General features: G+C 49.0%; 6 protein-coding genes and 1 pseudogene across 6 annotated transcripts; 4 read left to right on the forward strand and 3 right to left on the reverse strand.

Moving 5' to 3' along the window:
- Positions 1-786: 786 nt before the first annotated feature.
- On the forward strand, positions 787-6548 carry LOC112872781 (annotated as a pseudogene).
- A 528-nt stretch (positions 6549-7076) lies between these two features.
- Positions 7077-7897, reverse strand: LOC112872782 (EG45-like domain containing protein). Its single transcript, XM_025935833.1, has 3 exons — positions 7771-7897; positions 7248-7543; positions 7077-7163 (listed from the first exon to the last, which is right to left on the reverse strand). Exons 1-3 carry the CDS (start codon positions 7895-7897, stop codon positions 7077-7079), a joined length of 510 nt encoding a protein of 169 aa, XP_025791618.1.
- A 1107-nt stretch (positions 7898-9004) lies between these two features.
- Positions 9005-15365, reverse strand: LOC112873947 (L-gulonolactone oxidase 2-like). The gene is made up of 2 exons (XM_025937057.1): positions 14534-15365; positions 9005-10297 (listed from the first exon to the last, which is right to left on the reverse strand). The coding sequence occupies exons 1-2, from the start codon at positions 15314-15316 to the stop codon at positions 9194-9196; spliced, it is 1887 nt and encodes a 628-aa protein (XP_025792842.1). The 5' UTR covers positions 15317-15365; the 3' UTR covers positions 9005-9193.
- Positions 15366-16912: 1547 nt separating this feature from the next.
- LOC112873712 (F-box/LRR-repeat protein At3g48880-like) lies at positions 16913-19990 on the forward strand. The gene is made up of 2 exons (XM_025936737.1): positions 16913-17355; positions 19261-19990. Exons 1-2 carry the CDS (start codon positions 17000-17002, stop codon positions 19787-19789), a joined length of 885 nt encoding a protein of 294 aa, XP_025792522.1. The 5' UTR covers positions 16913-16999; the 3' UTR covers positions 19790-19990.
- A 1059-nt stretch (positions 19991-21049) lies between these two features.
- LOC112872783 lies at positions 21050-22233 on the reverse strand. Its single transcript, XM_025935834.1, has one exon. The coding sequence runs from the start codon at positions 22124-22126 to the stop codon at positions 21050-21052; it is 1077 nt and encodes a 358-aa protein (XP_025791619.1). The 5' UTR covers positions 22127-22233.
- A 646-nt stretch (positions 22234-22879) lies between these two features.
- LOC112875933 lies at positions 22880-23924 on the forward strand. The gene has a single exon (XM_025939942.1). The coding sequence runs from the start codon at positions 22982-22984 to the stop codon at positions 23675-23677; it is 696 nt and encodes a 231-aa protein (XP_025795727.1). The 5' UTR covers positions 22880-22981; the 3' UTR covers positions 23678-23924.
- A 920-nt stretch (positions 23925-24844) lies between these two features.
- LOC112875995 lies at positions 24845-26121 on the forward strand. The gene has a single exon (XM_025940016.1). It carries the CDS (start codon positions 25127-25129, stop codon positions 25844-25846), a length of 720 nt encoding a protein of 239 aa, XP_025795801.1. The 5' UTR covers positions 24845-25126; the 3' UTR covers positions 25847-26121.
- Positions 26122-26287: the final 166 nt, after the last annotated feature.

The raw sequence follows: 26287 nt of genomic DNA on the forward strand, positions 1-26287 counted from the left end.
AAGTATTTTTCTCGTATGGTTAACAATAGTATATGAATATATTCTATATATAATCATATTAGCTATCTAAATTATGATTATTAGAATGTAATTCAATTTTAAGTTTTCAAACGGGACTTTAAATTAAACTTCAAGTGACCAAGTTGATAAAATATGCAAAATAAGAAAAGCTCGAGTAAAGGCTGCAAATGTCTACAATGTCCTGCACTCTTGGTCTTTTGCTACGCATAAATACAAGGCTGCAAATGGTCGGGAGAGAGCAACACAAATCTTACGCTAAGCACGCCTCAAATTGAAGGCCTGTTCAACATCCAAACCACTGTGTTCGACAACAAATATTTGTTCGTCTCCCGCGCCGGCCTTGCTGTTTCTGGTGCGAAGGCTTGAGCAAGCTTGGAAACGCTGGCAGCCGTCGGATCTGTTATGGACGTCGGATACAAGGAGGTAAGTCGCGCCGTGACTCGCCGAATCCAGCTCCGCCCCGCTCTGTCTGGACTTCTCTCTCCCCTTCCCTTTTCCGCTTCCCATTCCTCCCATCGGCCGCCCTCGCAGGGTTGCAGGCCCTCCACCGATCACACCCGTCCTCACTGCCCCGGTCCCAATCGCCCGCACGCACAGGCCACCCGCCGCTGACGCCGCCGCGCAAGGTCGAGATCGGCGGGTGAAAGCGTCGCTGGCGGAGCACGAGCATGCCGTGGGGCCCTCCGTGGGCGAGCCTGCGGCGGAGGTCGACGGGGCGACGGAGTAGCGCTCTGCGGTGCCTGCAGCGAGCGACGCTAACGGGGCATGGCAGCGCCTAGCATTAGCTCCTGTTTGTGCCCGAAGCAAACATGGAGGCGGATGAAGCTCGCGTTCTGGGCGGAGCGGCGCCTGTGGGGAGCGGGGCAAATGGGGGAACCGTCCCAGGGGAAGTGCTGGGTCCGGCTCACGTGGTGCCGAAAGAGAATATGAAGGTGGATGAGGGCGGCATCGCCGAACAAGGGCGTACTACTATAGCAAGCTGTGGCAAGCGCTGGTGGCCTTCAGGTGGAAGAGGAGGTTGGGGGGGAATGCGTGGTGGGCCGGTACATTGGCCGGAGCGCTCCAGGGCATGGAAGAAGCATTCTTATTGGGAAGGTTGTGTCCTATGACAGCACCACTGGGGTCTTTGGCGTGGTGTTTGAGGACGGACAGGGTGAGGATCTCGGACTTGCTAAGCTCCAGGAGTTTCTCGTGTCTGAGTATAATGGCACATTAGGCATGGAGGTCAGCTGCAGGAAGAGGAAGCTGGACTTGCTGGTTCCATCAGGGAGCGCCTTGGATGTCAGAGAGCCAGCGAGTACCAGGCAGAGGGTTGATGGATGTGTGCTGCCTACCATGCCTGATGCGCCACAGCAGAGTGCATCAGGGTCGGGTCGGATATTTCTGATGATATTGAATGTTCCAGCAATTCGTCAGATTTCAGTGAAGAAGAACCATCCGAGCCATGCCCTCCAGTGCAGGCTGTGGAGTTGCCACCGTCATCGGGAGATATTGATGTGCCAGAAGAGTCCATAAGTTATCTCTTTGCTGTTTATAACTTCCTGCGGTCATTCAGTGTTCAGCTGTTCCTGAGTCCATTTGGGCTGGATGATTTTGTTGCAGCCCTTAATTGCACCGTGCAGAATAACTTGTTGGATGCTGTACATGTCTCCCTACTGCGGGCACTGAGGCGGCATCTGGAATCTGAATCCACTAAGCTTGCTTCAAATTGCTTTAAGTACATACTAAATTAACCCCCTCTTAAGTATGATAACTGTTTCTTAAGTGTCGTTTTGCTACTGAAAATTCTTATAATAATGTCACTTTCCTTGAGCTGTGTGCAGGTATCTGGATTGGACACTAATAGACACATTGACTTGGCCAGCGTTCTTACTAGAATACCTGTACATGATGGGTTGCATTAAGAATCTAGGAGTTCGGAGTTTTGCTAGAAGCCTCCTAGCCACTGAATACTATAAGCTGAGGGTGCTGCAAATACTCTGTGATCATGTAATTGATTCAGAAGAACTCAAAACAGAACTGGAGGTTCGAGAAGGCTACAACGAGGAGATGGAATATGAGACTGATCCTAGTGTTTTCTTGGGGCCTGGTTCAAGCGCAGTCTCTGCTAGAGCTGCAAAGGCCTCTGCTTATAAAAGAACAGGTGATCTACAAAGCCTGGGAAGAGCTCCAAATGTGAACAATCTAAAAGCTGTTATAGAAAACGCTTCTCAGGATGGCAACCGTGATGCTTGCTGAATATGTGGAGTGAATGGGACTGTGTTACGCTGTGATGGCTGCCCATGGACATATCATTCAAGGTGTATTGGTCAAAACAAATGTTTTCTTCCCCAGGGAGCTTGGTTCTGTCATGAATGTGTGGTTAGCAATCTCTCACCAACTTCAGCAAGAATTGAGCGTGGTGCAAGAGGATCCCAAATTTTTGGCATTGATATGGGCGGGAGGATCTTCTTAGGATCCTGCAACTATTTGCTGATGTAAGTTTTTGAAAATCAGTCTTGCAATGTTTGATTTTACTAATGGATTTTTAGCATGACCTGCTACTTTGTTCTATACTTCCATTAATGGTAATTCTAGCAAATCCTGCAGGATTCAAATGTCTTCAAATGCAGAGTCTTGTACAAGATATTACAACCATCATGTTGTTGTCAAAGTTCTCGAAGTACTTGCTCTCTCAGATGCATATATGGATATATGCAGGCAAATAAAGGAATACATGAGTGGTGGCAATAAGGCAGCAAAGTTGTCATCTTTTAAACCACAGGCGTACATGAATCTATACAATCATGGCAACATTGCAGCATGTGCTGCTGCTAATCTAGCTGTTATTACAGCTGATCAAGGTAAAGTTTCATCATCCCAACTGACCACAAACTCCAGGAAGAAAATGGCTGCAGACAATGCCCTACAAGTGAAAGTATTTTCCTCAGCAGCCGCACAATTTGTTTGGCCAAGTACTGAAAAAAAGCTTATGGAAGTCCCAAGTGATAGATGTGATTGGTGCCTTGCCCGTAGAAGTTCAGCAATTGGAAATAAAAAGGCATGTTTTCTTAACATGGCCGCTGCAAATGCCACTAAAAGTTCTGCTCGAATTCTTAGTGCCATGCATGTAATAAGAAACTCTGATAGCCATTTCCCCAGCATTGTTGCTTATTTAGCCAACATGGAAGAAAGTTCACTACAAGACATGCGGCACAAACAACGGTGGCATCAACAACTACGAGAAGCTTCCAACTGTAGAACTGTAATACCCCTCTTGCTTGAGGTGAGTAATAATATTCAGTCAATATTTTTCATTCATCCTTTGTTACTTGTCAATATGGTGCAACTAATTCATGATTTAGTATTTGCCTCTGAATGTTGGCAGTGAGAGATGGCATCAAATAGAGCCACATTTCTCAGATTTCTTATGCAGCTTGAGCTAGATACATAAATATCTCTATATGTATTTTTTGGATAAAGGAAATTAACTCGAAATAGAAACTAATTAAAATTGTTCCATTAAACCATTGAGATTTGACTCAGCAGGAAAACAAAGCACTCAACTAAGCGTCCTATCACTAATTTGGGATTGCCATGCGGATTGTGAAAACTAGGTGGAGGTTAGGGGCTTGTGCTATTTGATGCTTCTGGCAGAAAGCGAGGGCTACGATTTAGGATGCGAATATGCAGAACATGCATGCTGGGCTGGATTAGCTAATTCACTAATTGTAAGTCCAGTCCAAACCTATTTGTAATCTAGACTGAGTGACTAGCCGCTGCATGTGCAGGAACCTGTAGAAGTTGAGCCTGGTTGAACCATGCTTCCTACAGCTAGGTCTAATTTTTTATGGAACGATTTCAACAATGTCAGCATATAGAGCCCTAGAGGTAACATACAGCCATACAGGGGTTGCGTTTCAAGAAACAAGCTAACAAGGCCTATTTGAAGTTGAAGACGTAAACTGATTAGGCATATTTGAGAAATAAACTAATTCAGTCTTAAAAGGAAGAGTAAATTCGATTTGGACCAGGCAAAACAATTCTTTTCGCCCTGTAAACTAGTATTTGCATGTATTTTTATGTTGCGCCAGGTGTCCAGGCTGCTATGGACTGGGCCATACAAGTCCCTCACTTAATATCCTAGACCTGTTTGATTTGATTAAATTACGCTTCCCTTCCAATATAAGCGTGGACCCGATGGCGGCCGTGGGCGCGCCCCTAGGATGCCTGCGCCTCCTGCAGCGAGGCAGCAGCACACACATGCCTCTGTGCGGCTGCTGCTGGCCCAATTTAGGCCTCTGGGCCCATAGCTTGAACACTCTTTTTTTTTTCTATATACATCGAGGATAACATATTGGTTTGACTTGTATTTTGATACATTGATTTTTTTCCCCTTCAAATCAGCCACATATCCCGTATTGGATAACATATCCAATGTGGGATATGCTCCTTCCCTGGCTTAACGGTGATATGAAGACCACCAAAAATTTACTGGTTCGACTTGTATTTTGATACGCACATTTGTCGTGTTTCAGCCATGTGTCCATATTGTACACTATCTGATGCAGGACATGCTGATTCCCTGGTGTATCCATGCTACTTGGACCACCAAGATTTTGTTGGTTTGACATGGTTTCATTGTGGTCTCTAGTGCTTTACAAGCGTGACTCATATAGTCAATATAACAGTAGCATATTTACTGCAATAATTTGTTCATACTAATTGCTCCTGGAGAACTTCATTGCTGAAAGTTATTTGCATAGTGGCAGTAGAAAGCAGATACAATTGTTATTATATAAATATCGGTACATGTCCTATGCAGTTGGAGAGTAACATCCGTGGAGTAGCATTTTCTGAAAGCTGGCTGAAGCCAATAGATGACTGGCATGTGGTGTCTCCTGGTGTATCGGTTGGAGCATCTTGTCCTGCAGCATACCTAAAACGCAGGGCTGATGGAAGGCAGCACATAAAGCATTCGTTAGCATCTGAATCTGGTATTACTATTTGATGCTGACAACAGCTGGACTTGGTGGATCGGCGGAAATATTTCAAAACGTATTCTGCAGAGGGGGGCTCTTCAAAGGTCATCCATAAGAAAGGCTGCTCGTCAAGGTAGTGCGCATTTTTACTATTGTTACTGCTATTACTGTTTAATCCTCTATGAGTCTCCAGGACATGTACAACCTGATACATTCTGTTGCCCTCTAGGTGATAAAAAGAGGATAGCAGGTTTATGCTACCATGAATGTTCTAATTTTCCAAGACAATCTCAGCAATTTTCTTGGAGAGCATGTGTTGGACTAAGCCAGAATCCGTCTCAACTTGCTTTGCAGGCTAGCACCTTCTGTCCTGATGCTGCAAATAGTAATATGTCAACCTACATTAGCAGTGATCCTAGAATCCATTTCTCTTAGGTTAGATGTATTGATGCCCACATTAGATGGAAGGAACTCATCCCTCCAGACCAAATTCCTTTAGATGGAGCAAGTTCTAATGGTGTATTTTCTGCTTTCAGATATGTCGTAGTCTGTGAGAAAAAAATAATTGACAATAAGATAAGATACGCACTTAAGTTTCCCAACCAGAAGTATCTTCCTGTGCATGTAACAAGAAATATCATGGAAGCAGAAGGTAATCATAATGAAAATAGCAAATTGTGGTTTTCTGACAACCATGTGCCACTGTACATGTTGCGAGAATTTGAGCTGAAAGCTGGGATTAGCTCGTTGCCTAATCCAGGAATTTCAAACTCCAACTATTTCACCAATTTCATCACAACACGAGTAAAAGCATATACTGGGGATGTCTTTTCTTATCTCTTTCACAAGGGAGATGTGTATCCCTGCACCTCATGCAAGAAGGATGTTCTATTCAGGTTTTCAGCTTTTCCTATTTACTACCTTTTATTCATTTATTCTTCTTTAAAATACTGGCTTTATCTTCATCTTTTGTGTTTGTGCTTCTGGATGAATTGCATGCAGGGATGTTGTTAAATGCAGCTCTTGTCAAGGTATGATTGCTGGCATTTTGTTTAAGTCGTTTGATTTTGCTCCTTTCTCCTCAGTATTCAAGATGATAATGATAGATTTCTAAGCTTTCCATACATATGACACATTTTTGCTATCTAATGATGGCTTTCAGGTAATTGCCACAAAGAGTGCACTACAAGATCTGTTAGTGGCAAAGGAGGCAGTGCTACTTCGAATTTGATTTGCAAGTTATGCCTCCAGAAGCCTAATGTTAGGCTTGCAAGTTACCATACGAATGCAAGTTATATCCGGCCTCAACCGATGACTAATGGTCAACAGCCAGTGACTGCTTCCAAAATAATCTTTAAGGTTGGTTATTCCCATTCTGCTGAACCTGCACTGAAAGTTGGAGCCCAGCCAATCTCAAAGGTTACACAACCATTTGCAAAGGTTACCAACCAGCCAATTGTGAATATGAAAGCCCAACCACCTGCAAAGTTTGCAACCTTGCCAATTACAAATGCGGCAGCTCAAAATATCACTTGTGTCCAAGCTCAGCCAATATGTAAAAAGTGATTCATACACTTATTGTCAATTATTTTATCACAGACTAAGTTCATTGCAGAAACGATTATGCATAAATTTTTTTCTAAATATAAATTTTATTAACGTGACATTTTTGGGGAAAGTTATCTAGATTCGAAGGCGAACTTGCTAGATTAGTTGCACCCTACAACTACTATATGAGCTAGATTCGAAGTTTGCGTACATCCATCATATACTTAATTAGCATCTTGTGCAAGCTTAATTGAATGTCATTTTCATGTCTTCTGTGATGGTTTTGTTTGGATTTCATGCGTTCCAGGCCAAAACCAAGCTGACTTTCACACATTTTTTTCGATAAGGGGACTTGCACACCATGGCCAGGTGAGGTGACCAACATACCTTGAACAGTGAGAGTACAAACATATGCCAAAAGCTGGCAGAAACTGACTGTAGCATACAGTACTGTATGTGTAGAATTGCATGTAGAAAGCCTAATTATTTTTAAGATTTCCTTCACATGCGACCATTCAAGTTGCTATTGAGTGCTGGAGCACGCATTTATTTTGCTTCAAGCCCGTATTTATTCACTTGGTACCGTGTCCATCCGTCGGCGGCGGCGAGCTTGTCATCAAATAAATTTAGACCCTGCAGTGTCCAAAATTAATTGTGAAGAGAACCTATCGGGTTAGTTCATGCCATGCGCCCATGCCAATGCCAGTGCATGTGTACGCGACGATGATCGGCGTACCGGCTGTACTCGATGTCGATCTTGCCGGCGTCGGGGTCGGCGATGACGGCGAAGGCCTCCTGCGAGAGGTCGATGGTGCCCCGGCACCCCCCGGGGCAGAGGTCGGCGATCTTGACGGTGACGCTCCGGCCGGTGCACGGGTGCGGCACGCCCTGGTTCGTCGCGCCGGTGCACCTGACCACGTACTGGTCGCCGCAGGCCGCGCCGCCGCCCCAGAAGACCTCGCTCGCCGCCGCGATCATCGTCCCCTCCGCCGCGTTGCCGAAGCACGCCGACGCTGCATTATATTATATACTGTTAAATTAACGCGTATCATCGGACCATGCAAACACCTTAGCTTCTACTACTAAGCGGAAAAATTACATTCTTTCTCTACTTATAATTAGGAAACAAAACTTGCATCTATACTATACCATGCAAGGTGCCATGCCATGCGTGCATGCTGTGACAAATTGATCATACGTGTGTCCTCGCAAAAGAAAAAAGAGAAAAGAATGATCCTACGTGTGTAAGGTGGCGTGTAGAAAGTTGCGGTTCCTGCGGTCCCCATGGCCGGGGACACCATCGTCGCAAGGCAGGCCACCATTGCCAGAACAACCGCTGAGATTACCCTAGGCATCGTCACTGCCATCGACCTTTCCCTTGCCCGATGCTCAGGAATCAGGATATCCTAGATGGATCCGAGTACTAGCAGGTTGCGATGAGCTAGCTAGCACGGAGCAACGGCCCGTTTTATAGGCTCGCTGCCAAGGAAGAACACAAGGACGTACGTACATGATGAGAGTGCTGACGCGGACGTACTACCATTATTTGACCTTTTCCAGATCTCTGCGCTACTCCAAGGAGATACGTCCATGCAGTACATCTCTTCGTTTTCTACTTGGTGAAAAACAATTTTGCTCGATTACGACATGAAGCTAGCTAGTTACAGGTGTTCATGCTGGAGTTGCAACTTTTTTTTCACTAGGTAAGGCCAATAGAGAGACCCACCGGTGCCATCGTGGCAGCTTAGGATGCGCCGCAGAGGGGCCGCGCCCCACCATGCACGCAGCTGGGTTCATGCTGGAGTTGCAACTTGCTTGAAGAAACTGCAGGTCATCTTCGCCATGCCGGTTTTGGCTTCTCCGATCGGCGGGAGCCGCGGCTTATGGTGCCCGGCCGGCCGGCTGAAATGTCTGGCCTGAACGAAGAAGTGAAGTGAAGCTGTAGCCAAATCCTGTGTGGGGCTCCACTAGCAAGAACTTGCATTGGCCAAAAGTTTATGGTTGATGCTACGGACGAACGCCTCATTTACCTCGGCTCTATGGATACAAACAGAGCGTGGTTTAGGCCTGCCGCTTTCGGAGCGACTCTGAAACCTTAACACGCTTTCATGGGTGTTCGATCGACGCTATCCATGTCCGGTCAGATTTGAAGGGGAAAAAAGAAATAGAATACAAGATGAGAGATATCCGCACTTATCAACTCCGACTAATGCATCCTTGCTACCCAAGATCTTGTCGAAAGTGCCAGCTCTTGTTGTCTCTCTCGCCTCTTTCCTCGCCATTGATGATTGATCCAACCCTTCACCACCAGCTCCCTCCTCGGCTGCGACTGTCTGATCATCACTAGGGACTTAGGAGTTGATTTGCTAGTAGTTCTGATTAAAACTGCAGCAAGCATCACACTGTACCGTGTACTCCCCCCGTTTCAAAATTTAAGGTAATTCTTTGACAAATTGAAAGCGTTTTTTCGGCAGTAACAGGTGAAATACTTTTTTTTGACGAAGGAATGAAGGATACATACTCCGAATCATAACTGAACTTCGTAGTAGGCAACCGAATTCTGTTTGGGATCATGGAGAAAGCAACCAAATTCCCGGGAGGAGAATTCTGCTTCAATTTCTAGAAAAATCGAATTCCAGGCGTGCCTAACCAATTCTAAGTGTCTACGACGACACCCTGGTGCAGACCCTGGCCTCCTTGTACACCTTGCCGGGGCGGCAGACGTATCCCTGCTCCGGCGCGCAGTGCTCGTCCCGCGAGCACACGCACATCCCCTCCAGCGCGCACCCGGGCGCGTCCGTCGTCGGCGACGCCCCGCCGATGCCGAGCACCATGTCGCTCCAGTCGCTGGAGAAGAGCCCGTCGGGGTCGAAGGCGTCCTTGACGCGCAGGAACTCCGGCAGGCCGGGGTACTTGCGCGCGGCGCCGGCGAAGGCGAGGTTGCGGTTCTTGCCCCAGTGCGGCAGGCCGCCGTACTTGAAGATGCCCATCTGCTCGATCTCCTCCAGCACGTCCTCGAACAGCCGCGCCCGCCGCGGGTCGCGGCTGCGGTAGTAGGTCATGTCGAAGTCCACCATGTCGCCGCCGCCGTCGTCCCCGGTGGGCGCGGGCTTGCCCAGGTGCGCCGTGGACGCCTTGACGTAGCGCATGAGGATGCCGTCGTAGAGCTCGACGCCGCACAGCGCCTTGGGGTTGAGGTCCCGCAGGCGGCGCACGTCGGCGACGAACGCGGCGGCGCGGCGCAGCGGCAGGCTGAAGGTGGTCTGGTGGAAGAAGCTGCTGGCGCGCACGCGCGGGTCCCAGGGGCACGCCGTCAGCAGCGCGTCCTCGGGCCCCACCAGGCACCCGCCGGAGGCCTGCATCCGGTGCTGAGGCCCCACCACGGGGTACCCCGCGAACGCGCCGCCGCTCCGCCGCATCAGCCCGTACCCGGCCACCGACAGCGCCGCGTGGGTCAGCCGCGACGTCACGCACTTGCCGGTGCCGTTGCCGGCGCGCTCGAAGAGGTCCTCGGCGAGGCGGTTGGCCTGGATGCCCAGCGTCGGGGTGGCGCGAAAGCCGATGAAGTCCAGGACGCCCTCGCCGGGCGCGCTCAGCGGCAGCCGGTCGTCGACGCGGTACAACGCCCGGCCGTGGCCAGGGTACCACGCGATGTCCGCGAACTCGTGCTGGTAACCGAACTTGGCCAGCTGCTCCTCCAGGTCGCCGTCGTCGCGCTCGGTGAACGTCACCGAGCGCTTGAACAGAGGTTGCAGCGCCAGCGTCACCTGCGTCGTCACGTCACACACAGCCGTTTCACATTAACATATTTGCATGGTCTGAGTGGACAGTAGTTCTCTTTTGCACCAATATTTTGCGGCAACATATCAGGTGCAAACGAGGCTGTCCGTGCAAACCCGTGCAAACCAACTAACAAAAGTCGCAAAAAAATCTCAAAAAAATTATGTATATATTTCATAGCCTTCCTTACTACTGTATAAAATTTCAAGTTCAAATTCATCATATGTTAAGAGATACAAAAAAGATAAAGTTTTAAGAGTTTTCTCTTTTATTTATCTCTCAGAATTTTCTCTTTTTAGTATCTCTTAACATATGATGAATTTGAATTTGAAATTTTATACAGTGGTAGAGTAGTCTATGAAGTATATACATAATTTTTTTGAGAATTTTTTGCGACTTTTGTTAGTTGGTTTGCATGGAGTTTGCACGGATACCCTCGTTTGCACCTGATATGTTGCCATATTTTGCAGTGCGACAAAAAAAAATATAGTCCAAAGATATCAAATAAATAGCAAATTGACCATGGACAGCCTTTCATATATCAGAAATATGAGAAATTTGAGACCTCATGCTATACTCATCTCAAGGCAGAAATGAGCGACCCTTACAAGTAAATTAACATGCCAAAGATATGTTTCCGGAGGGCAGCATTTGACCCATGTGATGCAATCATGCATCATGCTCTGTAGTTTATGTTCGCATCATGCATGGTTATTTGTTAGTAACTCAGAGCGAGGTATGCTTTGAAGCCGATTTGCTTTTTCTGAGTGGAGATTAGAGTATGTTTGGATCCACCAGCTAATTGACGGGCTGCTAATTTTAGTTAGGATGGATCCAAACGGAATCAGCTAATATGCAGCTAAAGTCTTTCTAACTAGCTTTATAATAATTATCCAATTAGCTGGTTCAACCTAGCTAATCAGCTAATGGATTAGCTGAATGGATCCAGACGGGGCTTTAGTGGGCGCTGAACATCATGCGTGGTTAGGGTTAGCATTATGTCGGCACTCGGCAACACCCGACCGTCGTTGGAGTATTGCTGAGTTAAACCGCTGCCTGGCCATTTAATATAATTGGAATGCAACAAAGATGAAGAACAGAATTGGAGCAAGTTGGTTCTGAAGCGTGACCACACGAACACGACGTGGTATTTATCGTAATAACGTCCTCCCAAATTAGGACCCTTCTTGTCTTGGGATCGGACCAGGCTGGGTTGTCTGCCCATTGCTTGCTGATCTACGGTGTTGGAAGGTGGACATGGCGTAGGTGAGGATGTACTAGGGGCCAAAGAAGTTGGGAACGGGAGGAGTCGGAGGGTATCATAGCCTAGCTAGATCTTGCCCAGCAACCAAACATGCGCTGCTGATTCATGTGTTTGTTTGAGACAACCTGTGGGGAATTTGGCTAACCTAAACAGTAAACACACACCGATCAAAGCTCATCAACCCATAAATGCTAAAGTAGATCCGAAGATAAATTCCAATACCTAGAACAGGTTAAATTATTCCAAATACCTAAAACAGGTTAAATTATTCCAATACCTAGAACAGGTTTATATATTGACTAGAGTAAAAGAACGGGTTGCATGCGCCATGCCGGGCCGGCATGTGAAGAAAAGAAGAACACCATCGTCAAAAGTGATGCGTCCTACGGAATCAGTGAAGCAAACAACGTGGTGCTTTTCTTCCAAGCACCCAAACACATGGTGCCTTGATTTGTACTTGAGATGTCATGTTTTCTACTCCAAGATTTTTCCTTAGTATATGTTGCACTCCACCAATTAATAACTAATGTTGCAGTACGCACTGCTCTTGACGACTGTGCACGTAGGCATATATTCTTGCTCATGCATCATTTATTTGGAAAAAAAGTCTCAAAAAGTAATACTCTGCCATTTGTGTTTTCCTGCAATCGATTCCATTATGAAATGGCAATAACAAATTAAATTTATCTAGACGATTGTGCGCTATTGTAGTTCGTACTTGATTAATTATAGGAATAAGGTATACAGTGGAAATTTCCAGTAAAATTATATACATCCTCTAGGCATGCCAACGCTAGAGGCTACAGCCTTTAGATCACTCTCAAATTTTTAACCTTCACTTACCTCACCGTTACTCCGATCTGACAACGACACCGTACGACCTATACGGCATTGTTTATTTGTGTAAATATGTAAATTTTATTCCCTCCATTCCAAATTTACTGTTTTGATTTTTTTTCATATAGCATATGTTTAACTGTGCACCGTACAGTAATATATATATATATATACTCAGAAAAATAAAGCAACATATAATTTGAAGGAAAAAGTCTAAATTACTCGCCAAAGTCCGGATAGCCCCCTAAACTATCTTTTAATTTATTTTAACCCCTCCCACCCCCCGCCCCAAAAAAAACTATGCCATTTGGTTCAAATTACCCCCTAATACATTTTATCTTTTTTATTTCTCCATGCATAGTGCAGTTTTAAGTTGAAATTTTGTAAGACGATATTACACATCATAACACATGTTAGAAAAATACATCCTAATTTTTTATCATTATTTTGGTGGGTTAGGATATTTAGTAATAACTTAATCATTGGAGTTCATAATTATATGAAAAATAATAATAAAAAATTATAACAATTTTTTAATATGCATTGTGATGTCCACTACTACCCTGCAAAATTTGAAATTAAAATTCAACTTGTGCATGGAGAAATAAAAAAGACAATTTATATTATGGGGTAAAATGAACTAAATGGTATAGTTTAGAGGGTAAATTGAACTAATTTATAGTTTATAGTTTAGAGGGTTATTCAAACTTTAGCTATACTTAACGAGAGTAAATTGAACCTTTTCCTAATTTGAAACAGAGCAGTAACTTTATGGACACGGGAGGAGGGGGGATGGCCCATGGATTGAGAATGGGCCGGAACAATCAGGCAGCTTATCTACCAGCATGGATCATATGGCCCGCAAAGAGATTTGTAGCACGTGCGTCCCATTTATCGCCAGTTTCAAATTTCTGTCGGCTCGCCATTTACTGTTCAATCAAGCAATTGTCTGGCCATTGCTATCGGATAATGGAATTGGAAGGCAACCAATGCCGTGAACACACGTGCACGTGCACCCATGGGCCACGTACCCAAAATGGGAACGGTGTCGTAGCTAGCGTTGCCCTAAATTAGGAAAGGAAAATCTGTCCATAAACTGGTGGTGGTACCATCACGGCCAATGTCGGTTCCTTTTGCCTTGGGATCTGCAGGCTGCCATTGTTTCCCGAGCGAAATAAGATACGAACTGATCTATCATTGTTGGCTCATAACTACCTCCTCAATATTATAGATCGTTTTAAATTTCAGAGATATATAGTTTTTCTATATATCTAAATATACACCTATGTTGAGATACATAACAAAAATTATACATCTAGAAATATCAAAACGACTTATAATTTGGAACGAATGGAAGAGTACCAAAATAGATTAAAAAGGCAATTGGAATAATAAAAAAATTCCTCCTTCTAATGCTTGCCTAGGCAAGTTCTCGGAAAAAAATTACCCTAAAATAACTAAGGAAGAAAAGTAAGCTTATGCCATGCCGGCATGTGAAGAAAAGAAGAGCGGCATGGTGTAAAGTGATCGATCGCTCCTATGGAAGAATAAGTACGTGTGGCAACAACGTGGTGCTTTCGACTGTTATTCTTCATTTGTACTTGATGTGTCATGTTCTCTACTCCAAGGCTCATCAAAATGTTTGCACTCCACGAATAAATGTTGTGGTACGCACCGCTTTTGAGTTGAGTGTGCAAGCAGGCATGTGTTCTTGCTTTTAAGAAACGGATTTGCTTGGAAAAACAACCGCCTAATTTTTCGCCATTGATTCCAAGTCACGTCTAGTCTAGTGCTTCCTCTTGATGAAAAATAATGTCCTCAGGTAAGGTCGTGAAAATAGTCACATCTAGCGATCACTGCAGAACTCAGTGGATTACTTGAGTGGATGCTGTTACTAGCTTGGGTTGGATAGAAATTTATTAGCTTATGCAAGCTTAATTAAGAAGCAGAAAATAAATAAATCATTTAGAATTGCACTGCAAAAATGAAATTTTTTTTTTGAAAACTTGGAATACCTTTTTTTCTGAAAGAAAAAGAAATTGCAGTACAAACAGTTGCCAACCAACGAAGCAATGGAATCCAACCCAACCAGGTGATGGATGCGGAGCAAGTTACCACGTACCTGAGAGATGACGCCGAGGACGCCGAGCGAGACCTTGGCGGCGTCCAGCTCCGGGTCGCCCTCGGCGAGCACGCGCACCTTGGCGTACCCCTCCTCGGCTGGCGCCGGCGTGACGACGCGCATCCCGACGACGTACTCGTGCACAGCGCTGCCCTTCCCCCAGAGCGAGCTCCCGTGCGCGCCCGTGGCGAGCATGCCGCCCACCGTGAGCCCCCACCAGTAGGGCGCGTAGGGCAGCGCGAGCCCGGCCCTGGCGGCCTCCGCGACGAGGTCCCGCAGCGTGACGCCGGCCTCCACCGTCATTCTCCCGCTCGCGGCGTCCGCGGACACCACGCGGTCCAGCCGCCGCGTGCTGATGACGAGCCCCTCCCCGCCGCCGCTCCCGGGGCACGCCAGCGGCGGGATGCTGTGGGAGTACCGGGTGGCCACCTTCACCTTGGTCCCGGACGCCGCGGCGCGCGCCACGGCGCGCACCAGCTCGGCCTCCGTGGCCGGGTACGCCGCCGCCGCGGCGCGGCACGTGGAGCGGTCCGGGAACACGCCGTAGGCGCTGGACACGGTGCAGCCGCCGCCGCCGCCGGACGACGAGCACTGCACGGGGTCCGCCGGCGGGCTCGCGACGACGACGGCCCCGCCGCGCGGGTCGGCTGCCGGCCCGATCAGCACCGTGACGGCGGCGGCGGCGAGCAGCCGCAGCATGGTTTGCCTGAGCTCGAACGTGATGACGAGGTGCCTGTGGGTGCGGGGAGCAATGGCGGCTACGGGAGTTGTGTTAGTACCCATCGTGCGAGCATCGATCGGAAGCAAGGTAGGCGGCGGCGCCGGAGCCGGAGCTGGAGTACAAATCAGAGCTTTGCAGGCGGCATGGTACCCCTATATATAGGTACATCACAAGAATGCAAACCATGTGCCTATGATCGCCTGTACTGTACATGCGGCGATTGAATGCAAATAGGTTGATTGCCTGCGCCCCGATCGACGTGTGGCGCAGGTACGTGCTCACTCGATAGCGCTGGGTAAAGAAGATAGGCATGGGGGCTTGGGAGCTACAGCTCCTGGCCGGTGCGAGGCTCCATCCACCGCTCCAGCACAATTCATCAGCTCATGTCTCTGTGGCAGGATCTTTTTTGTGAATGGACCATGGCGCGCAAATCTGTCGCCGCGGTGCGTGTACGTGATCCACTTGATTGGCAGCTGTGTTTTGTCTCTCCCTGATCTGAAAATGCATTGCACTAGATTATGGTTTTGTGGTCAGCTCAAATGAACGGCGCCGATGATGTGGACAGTCATCAGATGGACATGGAAATTAAAGCCAGTTTTGAAGACAGCATATAGTATACACTAGGTAATTGAGTAGGACACATAATTGTTTCAAACGTAACTCGAACCTCGGTGTGACTGCTGAGACCCCTTTCTATGAAGAGTGCGATGCAACCTGGTGGTACTAATTGCAACAAGATTTGCTGGCTAAGAAAGGAGCTAAAACGGCAACATTGAGTAACTAAGCAAAGAGCTAAAACGGCATAAAAACATCGGTAGTGCCCAGCGAATAAACTGCAGCCATATACCTCTTGCTGACTTGCTTGCTTCCTAGTTTATGCTCATCCTGAGCTTTGAAGAAGAAGAAGAAGAAAAACAGGTTTGATTGTTCTTATCTTGCACTGCAAGTGATGGGGATAGCAGTCGAGCTGCATATGCGTCCTACACATGGACTGCATCACATTCTAGCATGCATGACAAGGCCACGGCCTTTAATTTGGTCGATGAGTTGAGCCTCATTACCTTCAGCGCGCGGCTGTTATGGGGCACTAGACCAAGCTCTCTCTCAATAATGCATGCACCCGTGCCACTCGAGTACGTGGTCAGCTAGTGGGGGTTTAGTGGAGTGTACGTGGTGCTTTTGGGGCATGGCACCATGATGCGCACGCAGGGGTGTGCAAAAGGAGAGAAGTGGCCTGGATCGGAGGCCACCGGCCACTTTCGGCTCGGCATGTTTTATCATGGACATGCCAACGCGCCTGCCTTTTCGATCAGGGCTCTGTGTGTGTGTGTGTGTGTGTGGCTACGACCTACACGTCAAATTGACTAATGAGTAATCCATTTTTTTTTCTACTCGTTTTCTACCACAGCAAATCAAAATAATGACAGCTACCTGTGTTTTTTCTACTGCTGCGTCTCGTCGCCGAACTGCGTGGGCCTGCCCATGTTCGCCTGGGCCGGTCGTCGGCTCAGATGGAGCTTCTTTCATTTAGCAGCCACCATTGGGCCTTTAGATAACTCTAACATCGAGTTGGGCCAGCCCAGTACTACACACTGCTCTGCTGCGCGTTATCATCTTTCTTCCACGTTGTCGTTTCCCTTGTCATGTTGCCTGGAGAGCTAACCCATCGGAGTTCCCCCTTCACATTTTCGCTTCAACACCTCTCGCTCTTCCATCTCCATCTCCATCCCCATCCCCATCCGTGCATGGCGATGCCGCCGGGCCGACCGTGGGCGGAGCTGCAGCACGACCTCCTGGTGGCGATCATGACCCGCGTGGGCGCCCCTGACCTGCTCTCCGGTGGCGCGCCCCGCGCCTGCTCCTCGTGGCGGGCCGCGGCGCGGGACCCGCTCGCGTGGCGCCGGGTCGACCTCCGCGACTGGGCCGCCCTCACCTCCGGCCGCCGCGCCGCGGGACCGGGGCCCTCCGGCGCCCGGGTCCCCGTCCACGCCGCGCTCGCCGGCATCCTGGACGTCGCCGCCACGCTGGCGGAAGGGCGGATCGAGGCCGTGCTGCTCCCCGAATTCGCAGATGAGGATCACCTCCTGTTCCTCGCCGAGAGGTGAAAATTTCTTCTCCTTGTTTTTCTTCGATCCTTTTTCGTTGTTTTCCGTAAGGAAATCATGATGGACCTTAGGCAGTTAGGCTATGGTACTGGTAGGGGGTCTTGTATTCGCGTCAAATCCTCCCAAATCGGCTTATTTAAAGAGATAGATTTGATCCTAGGTGAATATGTTACTTTCGTTTATGCGGATAGACGCCAGATTCTTGTTAGTTTGCATATGGATGATGTGCTGATTTTCTAATTGTTTCTTTGCGTGATTGCTGTGTGAATAAGTATTGAAGCAAATAACATTGTTCATTTGTAATATGAATAAAAGGCTATCGTAGATCCATAAGGAACATAGATGGGAATTGTAGTTTCACTTGCTATATTTTTAATGATGCTTGTGTCTTCACATTCTTTTATTCCCAAAACAATCTGAGTGGCAATCTGAAAAATATGGTGAGTGTACCTGTACCGATTTCTGTTTGTATTGAATTTAGTGGGAATAGTTGTTTCTGTACATTATGCATTTACCGCTTGGTATGAAACTGACGTTGAAGAGGTGTAATGGTCCAAGGAATGGTGTTGCTTCTGCCCAAACATCCAGAACTTTCTGTTATAAGGTTGTTATCTTTCTTCAGTACAGCCATAGTGAAACATTTAGCACCGATAGCTTAAGGAACAGCCACGTTGCTGATGAAACCTGGATTTTGAAATGGCCAGTCAAAAGCAACCATAAATTAGAAGAAAACTATGTCTAAACAAAAGATAATGTATGAGAGATTGATAGGTTGTGCCTGTGCGGCTGTGTGGCATCACCTCTGCAATGTTGAAGCTTCTATGGTCATATTGTTATTTGTAATTTTTGGAGTAGTAAGTAGTGCCTTGTAACTTGTAAGCCATCAGCCATGTGTGCCTGTATATCGTATCTGTGTTGCACTAATATGCTAATGCTGTCAGCCTTCTCTGAAAATACTTTTCGGTCATACGACTATACGAGTCTGGCACACAACTACACAAGTATCTCAGCTCATAACATTTCACCATAACATGTATGGGCTATTTCAATCTTACTTTCGTCTGAGTCAATTTAATGGCTGTTGTCTTTGTGTGTGTTTTTGCTCTTTTGTTGTATGGTTTAGCATAATATAGATCAAAAACACCTTGTCCGTTAAAGAAAACAGAGCAGTAAGGTTGATCACAAAGTATGAAACATGGGATTTTATGGTCTGATATGCTCCCTTCAATGTAGTAAACACATCCCAAAGTGTTTCCCTTTTTATGTAGGTAGCCAAAAAAAAGTGAAGTCAGTATGGTGCTAAAATGTTACTTCCCATCATGTACATATTTAATCTTTCTTTTGTTTGAATCAACAACAATATTACAGAATGCCTCTGCAGTTCTTTGTACAGGAAGATTTAATTATCGATTTCATTCAGTTACATTAGTTAAATAAACTTCATACAGTTATATTAGTTAAATAAACTTCATTCAGTTCTTTGATCATCATGATGGATGGGGTTTATACTTGCTGTTGACAATCGTTTGATGTCCTCTTTTTTTGTCAATCTGTTCCCAGCTCAAGTTTACAAACTCAATTTTATAATTTTTGTTAGAGCATGAGCTGGCTTGGTGGTGTGTGAATGATATCTTCAGCGCAAATTTTGTGCACCCCCACAAACTTGCTAGAATGATTCCTTGCGTTTTTTTATTCCAAATCAACTGTGTGTGGTTTTGACACTGTTTGTATTGCTTCATTCTGATTGTCATGAATTCTCATAACAGTTATCATCAACATGTGGCAATGTGCTTTTCGTTTCGCATGGATTTGGATCCCTAATCGGCTAACTGTTGACCTGTAAATGTTATGAGGCTATGGTTACTTAAGTCTGAGTTAGATTTCTATCTGTTTTCTCCCAGGTGTCCGAACCTGCAGTATTTTAGCCTTCCTAGCACCTGTATGACTTATGATCAGTTCTGTAAGGCGATAGGGGAACTTCATTCACTTAAAGGCATGGCAGTGGATGAGAGTCTTATCAACTACAATGTCCTCCTCCACGTGCATCAGTGCTGCCCGGACTTTGTGGAACTGAAGGTGTCTGCTTTGTACGTGGATGAAGAGATGGCTTCGGTCATCTGTAACTCTCTTCCTCAGCTTAAGAAGCTCGAGATACCAAGCTCAGATATGCCTGCCTCCGCGATAATAACGTTCCTTGATTGCCTAGAGGAGCTCGAGTACCTGGACATATCAGGTTATGAGACATCCGTGATCTCCAGTGTTGTTCTTGAAAAAGCTTCACGGCTCAAGGTCTTTCTCTGGAACTCCAAGTTTGAGCTCGGGGAGTTTGTGGACTGCTCGAACTGTGGGGAGCACAACATTAACCCTGGAGAGCCCTGTAAGTGCATGATGGAGCACAAGGTGATGGACTGGTTGGCTGGACCTGCATAGACTTCCGGAACCAAGGGCGTCTATGGTTTTTTTTTTCTGTTGTTGTTAAATTATGACGTTTCTCTGTTTGTAAAATGTCAACCCTTGTTATTATATTTGGTGTTTGAGCCATGTAACAGCAAATCCGGTACTTTGGAACTTCTAACTGCACTGCCATTATGCTTTCTCTGAGGTGAAAAGGATCGATCGACTTTCCTTGAACCGGCCGTCCATGGTAGTTTTTCAGCTATGCATTCGAGTGACAGTTTTGTTTTATGTTAACTTCTCGTGCCAATTGTTGATGCATCCGGTGCACAAATGAATCGAGTTTCTGACCCTGACAGCAGAGTTATCATGGTAGTTTATTTACCTGTGTCGTGCGCCAATGAAATGACTCGTCAACTTTTCACTTCACAATTCGTATCTTTACTCAACTAGGCCAACCTGGCACTGAATACTGTTGCGCTTATATACAAGCAACGGTTGAGCCTCAACGGGAATATGGGATACAAATACAATGCAACGGCTCCTGATTGCTGAACACGGTTTCGTGGCGCGCACGGGTGAGCACCATGGTCACACTCGCACCAAGGAGCTCGAGATCGACTCGGAGTCGGAGAAGACTTTTCACACACCGCGGTCCCACCGCCTGTTTTTACTGGTGTTGTCAAAAGCAAGTGTCCCATTTGGGTCAAAAGATCTACACGTTGTCAAACAAAATGTTCAAGAAGTAGCAATTAAATTTATTATAAACATCATTTTGACTTGAGCATAAACGTATCATTTTTTTTATATTTTGCGAATTAAGCGTAGCTCAGTCTGAAATCTGTCTAAAGGTGTGTTCGTTTCCTAGGGTGTGAAGTTTAGACCTGTCACATCAAAGAGAATCTTGTCATTTAGAAGTATTAAATAAAGTCTAATTACAAAACTAATTGCAGAACCCCAGGGCTAATTCGCGAGATGAATCTAATGAGGTATATTAGACCATGATTAGCGGATGATTAGTGTAGCATCACTATGATAAATTATGGATTAATTAGGCTCATTAAATTTGTCTCGCGAATTAGCACCCATCTGTGCAAAAAGTTTTGTAATTAGACTTTATTTAATACTTCTAAATGATAAGATTCTCTTTGATGTGACGGGTCTAATGTTTAGGGTAGGAAACGAACACACCCTAAGTTCTCGATTTAATAAGGATGGTTGCATACTCCTCACATTTTGTAGGTTTATTTTGCGCCGATCACGCATTGAAGAGCTCGACAATAAAAGAAACCATGATCACTTTGCCTCTGAAACTTGATGCAGTACAACACATCGTTTAATATCTTGCGATTTTGGAGGATTCCAAGCTTGTACTGCTGCTTGTAACGTCTCCCATGTCACAAAGCGTACCCAAGACAATGAAGAAGAATTCCACAAACCACCAGCGCACAAATAAACCCTAACCACACGTCTCACAACACCAAATTGGAACCTGTTCTTGTTCGACCCATCCAGCAAGATCTTGAGCGCAGCAACGCCTAGTAGTAGTCGTCCTCGAAGAAGTCGTCGTCGTCGTCCGGCGGCCGATCGTCCATGGGGCTCCAATGGCAGCTCCCGCACCGGAAGCTCCTCTCCCCGTTGGTGGTGCACGCGCCGCAGCCGGGCACTTGTCCCGGGCCGGCGAAGTGGGCCTCCGGCCCGTCGGAGGCAGCGGCGAGCTCCGCCAGACTTTCTCCGGGGGCTTCTGCCTCGACGCCTGGTGCGCGGCGCTCGGCGTCGTCGGCGCCCCAGCCCTCGGTGGCGGCGGAGCCGGAGCCCTCCGCGGCATCTGCACGACCTGAGACCGCGGCCGCGGCTGCGGCTCCGGCGCCCTCGGCGGTGGGGCCTGCTGGCGCTGCTGCGGTGGCCGCGGAGGTGCGGGTTGGTTGGCGGGTGCCTGGCGGAGAGCTCTTGCCAGGCGGCCTGGACGAGCTTGAACGCGCCGTCGGCGGCGGCGCAGGGGTTCTTGTCGGGGTGCACGAGGAGGCAGAGCCTGCGGTGCTGCCGCTTGACGTCGTCGCGGGTGACGCGCGGCCCTCCACCGCCAGGCGGCCGCAGGCCCAGCACGGCGTACCAGCAATCGGGCCCCCCCCGCGCGGCCGCGGCGGCGGCGTGGACGTCGTAGGCCGCCGCGACCCGCGCCGTGCCGGGGAGCCCCGGCGCGAGCCTGGCCGCGGACTGCATCCACTGCCTGGCGCCGTGGACGTTGCCCGCCAGGAAGCACTTCTCGGCGAGCGCCTGCGCCCTCCAGGCCTGCTCCTCCTTGCTGCCGGCGGCGTCGTCCGCCATGGCTGCTGCCGCCGCGCGCGCCGGGTCGGTGCTGGGGTGCGCCATACGGCCGTGGACGTTAGCGCCGCCGAGAATTTATAGGCGACGGCGCGGCGATGGATGGCGAGGAGGACCGTTGGTGGCGTTCGAGTCGGAGTCGGCGTGGGGCACTGGAGCCTGGAGGGGCTGCGCGGGTCGAGCAAGCCGTGCGTGACGGACGCGGACAGGGGCCGGGGCTCTTATTCTCCTGCGGTTTTCGTGGCACACACGGTTGATCAGGCAAGGGTGGGGTGGGGGGGGGGGGGTGGACTCCGCCGGCTCCAGCTCCGCGCACTGTAGTGTTGCACTATAGCAGGTAGCGAAGAGCAGGAAAGGAAGATAAGATCGAAAATAAACTAGCAAAATGGAGAAGTCGGAGGAGAACTACAGCTCCAGCCAAGCAGTCTTGTCGCCCAAAGAGAGCCTTCAATCCGAGAATTTAGCATAGTCCACCCACTAGACAGGCTGAAATTAGCCCACAAGCTGTTGGGTCAATAGATTTAGCCCATAAAGCCTCTTTCTCGTTTTGGATTTTTTTCCCGAGCTCTAGCATGCACTGATGATACCTGCACGGCATGTGCTGATGATTTGCCCGATTTTTCATTCGCTCTTCCACATCAGACATCACAGCAACTAGTCATCAATGTATATTGATGGGCAGTAGGCGTCGCTGTTTTGACAAAACCCCGCGATGAATGCCAATGGAGCGTCATCGCCATCAACCGTCCTGCAACAGCTTCTTGCTACCTTCGCCCCTAAGCAACGCGACCCTTTATAACACCTTCCTCGTCCAGCAACTCCTCACAGATTAATCTCTCAGACACCTCAGAGGAAAAAAAAAGGGTAAATTTTCCGAAGATTTTACATTTCGCATCGTGAAAAATGGTGACCGTCGATCCGAAAGCCGCCGCCTCCGCCCACCAGTTCACCGTCGTCATCGACGGCGTCGAGACGGCCGTCCACGAGGGCGTGCTCCGGTGCAGCGGCGGCGGCACGGTGGCCGTGGTCGCGCCGGGCGTCCTCGAGGTCACCCGCCTCCAGCACGTCGTGGTCTGCGGCGGCGGCGGCGGCGACGTCCGCTTCGCGCGGTGCGGGTACGCGGCCGCCGAGGGCTGCGCCGTGGCGTCGTTCCGCCGCTGCGGCGCGGTGCGCGTGGACGGCGCCCGCGGCGTGGCCGTGCGCCGGTGCCGGTCCGCCGACGTGGAGCGCGCGGGCGCCGTGGCCATCCGCCGCTGCGCGGGCGCCGCGCGCGTCCGCGGCGCCGGGGAGCTGCGCGTGGGGCGGTGCCGGGAGGCCGACGTGGGCGGGTGCGCCGACGCGGCCGTGGCGCGCTGCCGCACGGCGCGCGCCGACGGGTGCGGCGCGCTCGCCTTGGGCCGCTGCGGCTCCGCCGACGTCACCCGCTGCGGCGCCGTGCGCGTCGACCGCTGCCGCGACGCCAGCGTGTCTGGGTGCGGCGCCGTCGCGGTGCGCCGCGGAAAGGTGAGCGTGGTCGAGGCGCTGAAGCCCGTGTCGCCGCCGGTGTACCAGCAGGCAAAGCCTGTCCTGGCACCGCCGGTGGAAATCATGAGCAAGTGAACCGAGGGAGCTCTGCATGAGTGATGCCGTCGCACGGCCAGCTACCATGCTCGTATCAGTATTTGTGTGATGATGGGGACGGGGACCGGATATATATGAAGAACTATTTGGTTTGAGTGGGTGTTCTTCATTTTAATGTAAACACCTTGCCTATGTGTGCGTATACATTGTAACAATAATAAGTCTAAAAAATACTATCACCATTCTCTAATATATGACATTGACTAGTTCATTTTTAAGCTACAAACATCGTATATTAAAGGATGGAGGGAGTAATGTTGTTTGTTGATAAGCTATATTTTGAGTAATGTTTGAGATGACAAACGCTTGATCGCTAGTCCTATTCTCTACTGTCCATTAAAATTTTAGTACTCGACTTGATACGGGTGTTCGAATTTTTTAAAAATTATTTAGAAATTAATAGTTTTTTAAGTGGTCTATTATAGCTTCATTAATCTTATGCCGATTCATATGTACTCATAAGAATAGTGATGTATGTGTACATGTATCATAGATGTGAGTATGGACACACATACATAACTACCGTGTTTCACAAATTTACCCCATTTATATCTTTGCGTGAATTTGGGTTTGAGGCGCAGCTCAATTCAATTGTTCTATTCCTGAGAAGCAAATGTACACATTGGACTGAAATTGAGCAACGCTTAGTGGCAGGTGTAAAAAATCTTTCCAAATATAGCCCTATTAAAATAATATGGTGGGTAGGGATTTTAATGTGGTGGATAGGGAACCAGTTCCTCTGCAGTACTACAGAGAGACTCGATGCCACTGACATATGGCTCCCACTGCGCTGGGGCTACAGGTTTTTTTTGGATGAGCCCCATGCATAACTGGAGGCTCAAATTCAATCCCACAATAATCTCACCTGTACTACACAAGACGAGGTGATATGGAGGATACAATCCTACTGACTTTGTTTCTTTACAGTTGAATCACTGACGGATGGATCCGAACCCATACAAATATACGATAGTGACTAGGCAAAATCAAGGGAGTCTCGTCATACGCATACCATCATACGAGTTTAAGTGTCCCTTATTGTCTTTGTCTTAGCCGCTTATGGCCGTCCAATGAATTGCAGCCGTCAGGGAAAAAGGTTTTCCTCGACGTCCATGGGCTTTTGAGGTAAGCATCGGGGATTAAAACGAGCCCTCGACGAGCACACGGAAATGTCGACAAGACACGCCCGTCACTCGGTGTGGCAGCGTGTTTCCGGGAAAATTTCTCATCCCAAATGGTCCACGAACACGCTAGCAACCCGTACGCCGATAAAAAGACCCGATAGGACCAACTGCGCAACCACCTCACACATTTATTCCGACCCCGAAGATCGCGATCGCGTCCATCCACCTCCAAAAAGCTCACACCTTTCCTCCTCAGCCGGGCTGGACAGCCGACCTACCCGAACCACCACAGGCGGGCAGATCGATGCCTAGGAGTAGCGCTCCAGCTCACCGGCCAGCAAACCCGATGGCGCTCGTCGAAGCCACGCCCCCCGGCGCGTCCACCTCCGCCGCGGAGCCCGCGGACCCCCCGTTCCTCGTCGTCCTCGACGGCGTCGAGACGCCCATCCGCGAGGGGACGCTCTACGGCAGCGGCGGCGGCACGGTCACCGTCACCGCCCCGGGCCACCTCTCCGCCGAGGGCCTCCGGAGCGTCCTCGTCCGCAGCGGCGGCGGCGACGGAGCCGGAGGCGCGACCACCGCGCGGTTCACGCTCTGCGGCGACGCGGCCGCCGAGGGCGTCGGCGCGGTGGCGTTCGACCGGTGCGGCGCGGCGCGCGCGGAGGGCGCGCGGGAGGTGTCCGCGACCCGGTGCCGCGCCGCGGAGGTGGAGCGCGCGGGGAAGGTCACCCTGGAGCGGTGCAGGGACGCGCGGCTCCGCGGCGGCGGGGCCGTCCGCGCCGCGCGGTGCCGGCGCGCCGACGTCGAGAGCTTCGGCGGGGCGCGCCTGGCGCGGTGCAAGGACGCGCGGCTCGACTGGTGCGGCACCGTGGAGGTCGAGATGTGCAGGGCCGTCGACGTCACCCGCTGCGGCGCCGTCACCGGGGAGCGGTGCCGCGTCGTGAACGCCGCCGGCTGCGGGAGCGTGGCCGTGGCGCACGCCGAGGTCCACATGCTGGAGGAGGAGCGGCAGCTGCTGCAGTGAGAGCGCGTTCTCGGCGCTGGCGGCTACAGCGCCGTGGAGCGGATGAAGAGGATCTGGCAGCTGCAAGCGCTACTTGTAAGATCTGCTTGTAAATGGAACACGAAGTCGTGCATAAATTCTTCAGTAGGATTCGTGGTTCGTGATTGATTGCTTGAATGAATCCTCGCTACATCTTTCTGAATTGGTGGAACGGGGATCGGTTCAGTAGCTCGGAATCCTGATCATTTGGTTCTCTGATCGGAAGGCTCTCAATCAACTCCAAACTCTGGTTATTACGTTCTTGAATTGTTGAACTTGGATTTGAACGGCTGATGCAACGATTGGGTAGAGCCGTAGAGGAACGCCATTTTTAATTTGAGAGTCGGTCTACGTGTAGTAGCAGCTGGCAGATGAATGAGATGTGCTTTTATCTACCTGGTCTGCCTGTTTGATAGGTCAAAA

This window comes from Panicum hallii, chromosome 9 (genome assembly GCF_002211085.1).
Source record: "Panicum hallii strain FIL2 chromosome 9, PHallii_v3.1, whole genome shotgun sequence".
NCBI classification, from domain to species: Eukaryota; Viridiplantae; Streptophyta; class Magnoliopsida; order Poales; family Poaceae; genus Panicum; species Panicum hallii.

Bases quoted from the DNA above. Each gene is read 5' to 3' on its own strand.
- LOC112872782 (XM_025935833.1), bottom strand. From the start codon at position 7,897: ATGGCAGTGACGATGCCTAGGGTAATCTCAGCGGTTGTTCTGGCAATG. The intron at 7,544-7,770 runs GTAGGATCATTC...AATATAATGCAG, and splicing joins CTACACGCCACCTTACACAC to CGTCGGCGTGCTTCGGCAAC. The intron at 7,164-7,247 runs GTACACATGCAC...TGGACACTGCAG, and splicing joins GGTACGCCGATCATCGTCGC to GGTCTAAATTTATTTGATGA.
- LOC112873947 (XM_025937057.1), bottom strand. From the start codon at position 15,316: ATGGGTACTAACACAACTCCCGTAGCCGCCATTGCTCCCCGCACCCAC. The intron at 10,298-14,533 runs GTACGTGGTAAC...GTGACGACGCAG, and splicing joins TCCTCGGCGTCATCTCTCAG to GTGACGCTGGCGCTGCAACC.
- LOC112873712 (XM_025936737.1), top strand. From the start codon at position 17,000: ATGGCGATGCCGCCGGGCCGACCGTGGGCGGAGCTGCAGCACGACCTC. The intron at 17,356-19,260 runs GTGAAAATTTCT...GTTTTCTCCCAG, and splicing joins CTCCTGTTCCTCGCCGAGAG to GTGTCCGAACCTGCAGTATT.
- LOC112872783 (XM_025935834.1), bottom strand. From the start codon at position 22,126: ATGGCGCACCCCAGCACCGACCCGGCGCGCGCGGCGGCAGCAGCCATG.
- LOC112875933 (XM_025939942.1), top strand. From the start codon at position 22,982: ATGGTGACCGTCGATCCGAAAGCCGCCGCCTCCGCCCACCAGTTCACC.
- LOC112875995 (XM_025940016.1), top strand. From the start codon at position 25,127: ATGCCTAGGAGTAGCGCTCCAGCTCACCGGCCAGCAAACCCGATGGCG.